Raw genomic sequence first — 9,559 nt, forward strand, 5'->3', positions numbered from 1 at the left:
TCACCCTTAACAAATGGGTCTGCCTTTTACAAAACCAGTGTGTAGTGACGAATACAAGAACATTACGCATACACATTTAAAATGAATAAAAGGTAAATGTGTCATGGTATGTTTACGAAATACAAGTCGGAACAGATTCGTTTCTGTTTTGTTTCTCTTGCATCCGTACCAGTTATTACCGGTGCACACAACATCCTAGTTGTAGTCAAGTAGACGTGGAAGAATTGTGTTAACGGTGAAAAGACAATGGAAATTCCAACTGATACTGGCAGTATTACACAAAACAGTAATGTGGTTACACAACCCAACAACCCACTTTCTAGGAAACTTAATAAAATGTTGGATACCAGGCTCGACAATGACAAGGTGAGGTTAATAAAGAAGCTATCCTACTTCCCATGCATGGCTTAAGTCAAGCTAGGCTAGCTAAGCTAGATACTTCAACAATTGATGGGCTACTGTCGTTGATTGTCTTGGCTATAGACTACTTAACTGTACTGCATAAAAGTCAGCTATCGAAGTCAAGTTTAGCACTTTCAGAGAAAGCTACGTCGGTCCTGGTAAACTCCCTAAGGATATACCTAGAACAACTAGCTAGTGTTAGCCTATAGCTCTGAATATATTGACACCTGTGTCATTTGTCATCTGTTTTGCAGGAAATGCTGGAAGCTTTGAAAGCACTGTCTGTCTTTTTCACGGAGAACAGTTTGCGGACAAGGAGAAATCTACGTGGTGACATTGAAAGACGAAGCTTGTCCATTAACGAAGACTTTGCACGAATGTTCAAAGATGTAAACGAGGTAGCTAGCATAGTTAATCTAAGACCAAGTCCGTAGCGTTAATATAGTTTTGCTTTAATCCGTTATCAATATGATGAGCAAGGCTTAGTAAGTCTTACAAACCTTAGTATTGTATTACATGTAAAATAATATATTGATCTACTGCAGCTTAGTAATAGTATAATGTATGCATGATTCACCATGCAATGATGTATTTATGTTTTGTTTCTATCTCCTTAGGAACTAGAAAGTGTGCATGAAGATGTCCAAGCCATGAGCTCATGTTGTGAAGAGATGACTAATAGATTAAAGGTAGACCAACTCAAATATGTCAAAAGTACAAAAATATATATTAGAGTATTTTTAGGCCTAATTCAAAAATTACTTTTTAATTCTTACAACAGGCTGCCAAGGTGCAAACCCAAGACCTAATTGTGAAAACCAACAAATTACAGGGAGAAAAGTGAGTGGATCCTCATTGTATATTTGCGTGTAGGTTTATTTTTATGTGTGTCTCATCCCATGTCTGTTGGTGTTTTATAGACTTTGGACAACACCAGTGACCAACTAAACAGTTTAATAAGTATCTTTCTAAAGTACACTTAATTTGTCCCTATGGGGAAATTGGTTGGCTGAGTTCACTCAAGTTAGAGCTAACTGCATTTCTTTTCAGCTGATATAAGATGACACACCTAACCAATGTCAATAATTTACACAAAGGCATTGTGTATGCTCTTTAATATTGTGTGAAACTGGCATTTGATTAATGAATGATCTCAAATTAAACATGGCATTAGCCCATCCCTACAGTTTGCAGTGTGTCAGGACTCAGAGATAGTGCCAAGCCAGAAAAGCTGGTCATAAAGTTTCTGGTTTAATTATTCATGAGTTGAGGAAGTCTCTTCACATAGTAGCATCCAATGAGAAAGCACTAACCTTAAGGAGGTGGTGGTAACTATAGAGCTACACAAATGAACACAGCGGTTACTAATAGAAAATTCAGTGTCTAATATGCCACTACACCCACGTGTAATGTTAGTGGTACAGCAATTTTGGTAGTTTGAAAGATGTTTATGTGCAAGCAAGAATATTCAATAGAATATAGTACCGCATGCCCAATGAGCTCAAGGATGTTAGAAATGTTCTTGGTGAAAGGATCACTGCTTCCATCTAGTGTTGGATAACATGTTTTCTCTGGACATCTTGAATTCATGGCTCTTTAGATATGGTATTGAGTTCCTCGTGCTGGATCCCTAGCTTAGCACCAACACACTCAACTCTCTCCCCCTCTGTCAGTCATCGTTTAGAAGTGCGGGCCCAAGTGGCCCAGGCCTTCCTGTCCAAGTTCCAACTGTCTGCTGAAGAGATGTTCATTCTGCGAGGGGCTCGTGATGTTCCTGTCACTGAGGTATTGTAGCTACTCACCGCCTTGACCATAAATACTATGAGTATCATAAGATGCCTTGTTCCCATCAAACATACTGAATAAAGTCTGGCTCTGTATAGAACTGTTATTATTTTAAAGATGCATGTTTGATGTGGCTCTCTTTAGGAATTCTTTAAGGCTCTGAGTCGAGTGAAGCACATCCACGAGGATGTGAAGATCCTTTTAAGGACCAATCAGCAAACTGCTGGGTAAGGGAAACAGTTAACCATTTTCTATTGACATTTCTCACTGCTATATGTATTGTTTTGACTATCATAATAGGTTCTAAGCCTCGAAAGGTTTGTATTGATAGTAACATCAGAATTTCATTTTGTTGTGTGATATACATGTATTTGTATGTCTCTCTGCAGGTTAGAGATCATGGAGCAGATGGCGGTGCTGCAGGAGACATCTTATGAGCAGCTTTACCGCTGGGCCCAGAGTGAGTCGTTTGTGACACAGCATAGTTATATAGCCGTCTATACAGGCTGCAATATGCTCAGCCTTGCGTTAACAAAGGCTTTATAAAAACCATCGAGTTACATCACAGTGTAACTAGACGGCACACAGCCTAGTTATCACACGTGATATATAAACATACATTGTATAATAGCTAGGTATTTAATAAAGTTAATAATGTCATAAGAAATACCAAAAATGACAAATCCTGACTGTCATAGAAGTTCACTAATTGACTGATCCTCCCCAGATGAGTGTCGAGGACTGACCCAGGAGATGTGTGACATCACACCCGTGTTAAGTGAGGCAATGGAGGCCCTGCAAGATCGCCCCGTCCTCTATAAGTAAGGCCTTTTTAATATCCTGTTCTTTATTACCTGTGTTTGGAGGCTGAAGCCTTTTGTGTTGTCTGCGACTGTACATCTGTTCATCTGCCTGTTTATGGCCTCCAGTACAGAAAGACCCATTCTAAACGACCTCACACTGTATCGTGTTGATTCATCTTTGTGATCTGGCCAGGTATACGCTGGATGAGTTTGGGACAGCTCGGAGGTGTGCCGTCGTAAGAGGGTTCATTGACGCCCTCACCCGCGGTGGGCCGGGGGGAACACCACGACCTATAGAGATGCACTCCCATGACCCCATGAGGTAACACTCATTAATCCATTGCTCTGCTCCCACCACAAGCCTGTCTCTTGTTCTTTACAGAGCACAATCTTAATTACAGCTCTAGTGAACAGCTCTAAGAAACCCCAATTATTGGCCTGGTGCCGGTACAGTGTGACCAGTGGATAAATATACCGGCTTCTTGACCCTCACCTGCATTCCCATTGGACTAATGAGAGTTTTCTCTAACCACTGACTTTGTCTGGCCTGGCTGGCTGTACCATGCACTTTCATACACTGGAGGCATCAGAGATTCTCAGAACATGACCTGTCTTACCTCTCCGTATCCTCCATGTCCTATATACATCCTCTTGTACACATGAATCCGCCAATTAGGTTTGTGTCTAAGCATGTGCAGGCACACGCTTGGGTGAGCTACTGTTTACTTTGTAATGTCACCCTTGCAGGTATGTTGGGGACATGCTAGCCTGGCTTCACCAAGCCACAGCCTCAGAGCAGGAGCACCTGGAGGCCCTGCTGAAGCAAGTCACCATGCCAGGTAGTCACCCCAGACTGCCCCTGTCCTCAGCATCGATGCCATCCCCTGCTCCCTCTCAGCAGCCACATCCAGCACCTTATTGCTAGGTTAAGCAAGCACCAGGATGACAGTCGCTGGGACTAAATGATACACTATATGGTTGCTTTTTCAGATTCTGGAGACATTTTGGACCTGTCACACTCAGTTTGCTTGTTCAAATATAGATGAATGCTTGATTCATGATCCAAATACTTCACGGCTCACATATGCTTGTTTTTCAATGCTTTGATTGATTGCATGAATATTGTATTTATTAATTGCTAAGTAGTTGCATCATTTAAGCCGGTGAGGTTTTCCTGTTTTATTATTGACAGGATTGGAGGAAAACATGCAGGAGGTGGTGGGACACATCACTGAGGGAGTCTGCAGACCTCTGAAGGTGAGCTGGCTCCAGGGCTGCTGTGCATAGCTCCATTCAGAGTTCCACCATGCTAACTTGTTGGGTTCATCTGTCCCACAGGTGAGAATTGAGCAGGTGATCGTGGCCGAGCCTGGAGCTGTCCTGCTGTACAAGCTGTCTAACCTGCTCAAGTTTTACCACCACACCATCAGGTACCACCACACCATCAGGTTCCAGCACTCAGGGGCAGGACCTCAGCTATGCTTAGGCTACAAGAGCTTGTTCAGAAGCACTATGCCATTCTGTATTGAGTTGGTCTCTCTCTGTTTGTCTCCCTCCAGTGCCATCATAGGCACCGGTGTGGCCTCTCTGCTCATCACCATTGAAGAAATGCACATTCTCAGCAAAAACATGTTTTTCAACAGCTTAAGTCTCCATGCCAGCAGGCTGATGGACAAGGTGGGAGATCATTAATGATGACAGTGATAACAATGGAAATTTATATGGGATTTACAGGCCACAACCACTATCTTAGACACACTGAAGGACAGAGGTTCTTTCCATACAAATATGTGTCCTACTATTTAAGTCAAGATCCGTGAAGTAACCAAAATATTTTTGACATTCTTTAATGTAAGAATAACACATAATAATAAAGATAAAACCTATAAGGAAAATTAACACAGTTATTATTGCATCCCAATGAGCCACGTTGTCTACTTTGCTGTTTTCATATGTTCAAAACAAGACTGTTTCTGAAGGCTTGTACAGCCTCCTCTGCAATGTAATCAATGAATGCCCTGGAAAACAGCAACAGTGTCTCCAGTTCCTTAGATTGCCCTCCAAATATCCTTCAGCACGATTATGTCCCTATGGACTAACACACCTGCTATCTGATCAATAGGAGGAACAAGTATCATCCTCCAAGTTAACACTAATCAAATCAATAGGGCTCAGAGTGTTACCATTATGTCCAGCCTAATACCAGGAACACAGCCTCCTCATAATAAGCTCTATTAGATGGCCAGAGGTGCTGGGCTTGGCTGTGATGTGTGAAGAGCAGAGGCCTCGTCATTAAGGTGGAGCATGGAGCTGTACTTAAACCATCAACGTTTCAAATGAATCCTAGCAGGTTGCATGAAGTTTATCCTGCAGTTCAATCCGAGAGTAATTGAATTATTCAATGTAATCAGGCTATGAGAGCCTACTGCCCTGAAGGTAATGGATTGGGTTAAGGGGATGGATGTGTCTCCAGCTCTGTATTGACACCGTCTCACTCCTCTCTGGCAGGTGGAGCTCCCACCAGTGGACCTGGGCCCCACGGCCTCCCTCACCCAGACCCTGGCCTTGCTGAGGGAGGTGCTTGCCTCCCATGACTCTTCTGTGGTGCCCCTAGATGCCCGCCAGGCTGACTTTGCCCAGGTAAATGAAGTATAAGCATGGATGATGTTCCAGTGGTACTCATTTAGATGTTAAGAATCTCGAGAGCCAAGAACCTCAGTTGTTTTTCAGAATAAGAGTGTTTTCTCCTGGATTGCTTGAGAGTGTGTCTGTTTGCCCGATGCTCCTAGGTGTTGTCTTGTATCCTGGACCCCCTGTTGCAACTGTGCACTGTGTCAGCCAGTAACCTGGGGACAGCCGACATGGCCACCTACATGGTGAACTCCCTGTATGTGATGAAGACAACACTGGCTCTGTTTGAGTTCACAGACAAGCGTCTGGAGATGCTGGAGTTTCAGGTATGGCTCCTGCCCTGCAGCCCCTCCTGGTGTCTTGAGTAGTATTAACCTTCTGCAGTATAACCTACACATTAAACAACATTAAACAAATAAAACGGTATGGAGAATCGATCAACAGCACTGGTTCTGGCTGAAGAAGATGCCCATAGAGATATGGCGTGGCCTATAATTCAGCACTGTATTAGTTAGATGATTTATGCTAATTAAAAAGCTGTAGTCTCACATTAATTGTAAATGGCGAGCACCATAACAGCTTGAATGTTAACCTAACTGGTGCTTTTCATTGAGCTCAATAAAACGAAAGTGTATTAATTCACAATGAAGATTGAGATTTCCAGACAACCAGTTTCCCCCCAAGACTTCCTTCCTTTTTGCCACTATGACTCCTCATCTATCCCTCCATGTCTCCCTCCACCCTTCCACTCATCTTAACCCTTGCCTCTCTCCATCCACATGTTCCAGATTGAGGCTCACTTGGACACTCTGATCAACGAGCAGGCGTCCTATGTTCTTACCAGGGCTGGACTCAGCCATATCTACGGTTGTGTACAGCTGCATGGGCCAGAACAGGTGAGCCATATACACACGTACACACACGCTTTCTTTTCTGCCTCCAGATTCTTGCCAAGTTTTTGTGATAAGTAGGAAGGTAGTCTTTCACATGGAGTTGTTTTTTGGCTGTTGTTGAGAACGAGAATCTTGGAATTCTGTTCTAGGAATAAATACTTTAGTTTTGATAATTATATTGTGTGTTCATTTTTACAAAGCAACATACAAATAGAGCATGGGTAGTAAGTAAAGTAGATAGTCAAGGATCAGAAGTGCAAAGTTCCTACAGTATTTCAGTGGTTAGAGCCACAAGGAACTGTACTTTACCAGACAGTGCAACAATCATAACTACAATATTCTGATATATAAACGAACAAAGTCCAATAACAGGGACGTGCAACACTCTTTCTCTCTGACTGTCTCTGCACAGCATCATTATTGGTCTGACATTGTATTTCTCTCTGTCACCATCCAGGGTCCACTTGCCAACCTGCCCAGCATGGATGTCTCTTCTCTGAAAGCAGCGATGGTAAGCCTCATAATACCCACCTCATCACTCCTTTCTGTTCTGGTCAAATGGTTTACAAGGAAGCATTTGAATTCATTAGGGATTTGCCTGTTCAAATTCTTTAGTACTATTTTCAGGACACATTGTTTAACGTCTTTCTTTACCTTTCTACCTCCCTTTTTGAGTAGATCCAGTTTGACCGGTACCTGTCCTCTCCTGACACCCTGGTCATGCCGCAACTCAACTTCCTGCTCAGCGCCGCCATCAAGTCAGTTCATCTCAATCGTACCTGTTGTCAGTGTTAAGAGTTGCATGGGTAGGACAGGTTAATGAAAAGAACTGGGGCTAATAGAATGTAGTTAAAAATGACTGGCTGCTGTATTTTGGTCAAATTAATAATGTGGGTATACTGGAGCCATTATCTTGACATACATTCATAGGTCCATCTAGATTAAATAAAATATTTTCATTGCCACAATATAAACAATACACTTGACAATACGCAGTCATTTAGGATCTAAATTGAAACCACCATCACATCCAAAAAGTGTTTCCCACTTGGAGGATGTGTATGTTCGTGTTATTGTTCAGAAATGGTCTGTGCTTTTAGCTGAGACTGGGATGCAGAGCTGTTTGTGAGTCACAGCTACTAGGAAGTGAGGCAGGCTTGAAGCACTCTGTGTACCCCAGGTTAATGTTCTCTATTAATGGACATGGACAGACTTACTAGCAGGATGCCATTCACATGTGTTTGCATCCCTGTCATTAGCTCTGGATTCATTTCTCACTCTCTCTTTCCCTGAAAGCCCCCTCCCTCCCTGCCTCCCACCCCACCCCCACAAACAGACACCCTGACAGAACACAAAGAAACTCTAAGCACATGCTCTTCCTCTGGGTGCTAGCAGCCTTAGGAGAACCTGTGTTCCAGCCATTTAATGTGGAAAAATGTAACAAGGTTTGTTTATTGTCTACAGACACGTACCTCTGATGTCAGTTGGTGTGAGAATAGGGAATAAAATCATATCAAACTTTAATGTTAATGATTGATTGGGTTTGTGTATTGTAGAATCATTGTAGACACAACCCTGCATTAAATGACAGATGTGCTCCAGGGTAGACCACTGTCGTTCATGCTGAGGCTAAAATAAGATGCTGGAACATGTTGGAACTTTTTCTCTAGGTGGCAGTGTTGACCACTCATAAATAACCTTATTACAGAGTTAGTCTACACACCAAGCCGTAAGTTCAGATGAAAATACCAGCTCATTTTCATCTTAAAAAATTCAGTTGCACCACGTTTTGGCATAGTGCCCATTGCCTTACAGGGGAGTACTAGTAAGGGCCAAGTTATAGATGGAGGTACTACGTTAACCTTCTCTGAATTGCTTAGGAGTAGTTCTGTTGAAAGACAATTCTCTCTCAAATTTCAACAATCTAATACTCAAATGTGTGTTTGCAGGGAGCAGATCTTCCGCCAGTCCTCTGAGCTGGTGTGCAGGGCATACGGGGAGGTGTATGCTGCTGTGACTAACCCAGCCAATGGCTACAAGGAGCCAGAGAACCTGGTCCCCCGCTCTCCCCAGCAAGTCACCACCCTGCTTTCCTAGAGTCTCTCCTCTGGCAACCTTCCTGTCAATATCACACTGCCAACAATGTCCTGACTGAGTCTGAAAGACCTGAACCTTCGCACCCGGCGTCGTTTTATGACATTGATGTATGATAACCTGTATCGCTAATATTTTTTACACAAATTGGTTTTAGGAAGGTTTCTTTTGATGTTGGTAATTTTTATTTTACCGTACCCTCAGTTATGTGACCAGTCAGAAATGGGATCAAACAGCATTATTTAGAGGTTTGTGCATGTCTGTGTGCATGTACAGTTATTTGTACATCAAATGTTTGGTCGTCTTCTTTCTATGTCAATCCATGAAAGGTTGTGAGACTCAGGAGGGAGAGAACAGCACGCACTTTGAAATAAAATATTTATTTTCTCTCTCAACATGAATGGAGATTCCCACCAGCACAGAGATGTGATCCAGAGACCTTGTCAGTGCCGCAGGCGGTGTCCCACAGATACTCATTTGTCCCACTTTCTCTTTTTTGTCCTTTGTTGTATGGCCCCCTTGTTGAAATAACCAAGTCGGCAAACCTTCCGATATGAAGTCTTAATATATTTAATCACAGTTTGTGGTCACTTCCTCATGAACTCTCAATTGCTTTCAGAATAAAAATATAAAGATGTATCCAAAACTCATTTGTTTTCATACGGTAAATGCAGCAGTCTGTTGAAAAAAATTTAATGTCATTGTGACCTCAGAGATCTTTTAGTATTGGAAGTATTTCTCTAATTTCTAGCTCATACATAAAGCTGTTGTAAGTAATAGTAATTTGTTCAAGCTTTGTCACACCTGATCCACTATTTGGTTCTTTATCTCCTTATCCGTCTTTCTTTATTCCCACAAACTCATTCATGACAGAACTGACCAGAGTGATTCTGTGTTCACTGTATCTTTCTCAAGTATCATGGTCATGGAAATGGACTGAAATAGCAGAAT

General features: G+C 42.4%; 1 protein-coding gene across 1 annotated transcript; it reads left to right on the forward strand.

Annotated features, from left to right (window-relative positions):
* Window positions 1–173: 173 nt before the first annotated feature.
* On the forward strand, window positions 174–9,247 carry cog6 (component of oligomeric golgi complex 6). The gene is made up of 19 exons (XM_062473309.1): window positions 174–366; window positions 657–800; window positions 1,020–1,091; window positions 1,184–1,242; window positions 2,076–2,187; window positions 2,332–2,414; window positions 2,577–2,647; window positions 2,915–3,008; window positions 3,184–3,312; window positions 3,738–3,829; window positions 4,183–4,247; window positions 4,329–4,420; window positions 4,550–4,667; window positions 5,499–5,630; window positions 5,780–5,947; window positions 6,410–6,517; window positions 6,972–7,025; window positions 7,193–7,272; window positions 8,464–9,247. The coding sequence occupies exons 1-19, from the start codon at window positions 247–249 to the stop codon at window positions 8,609–8,611; spliced, it is 1,941 nt and encodes a 646-aa protein (XP_062329293.1). The 5' UTR covers window positions 174–246; the 3' UTR covers window positions 8,612–9,247.
* Window positions 9,248–9,559: the final 312 nt, after the last annotated feature.

The sequence above is a fragment of the Osmerus eperlanus genome, chromosome 11, assembly GCF_963692335.1.
Source record: "Osmerus eperlanus chromosome 11, fOsmEpe2.1, whole genome shotgun sequence".
In the NCBI taxonomy this organism is placed as follows: domain Eukaryota; kingdom Metazoa; phylum Chordata; class Actinopteri; order Osmeriformes; family Osmeridae; genus Osmerus; species Osmerus eperlanus.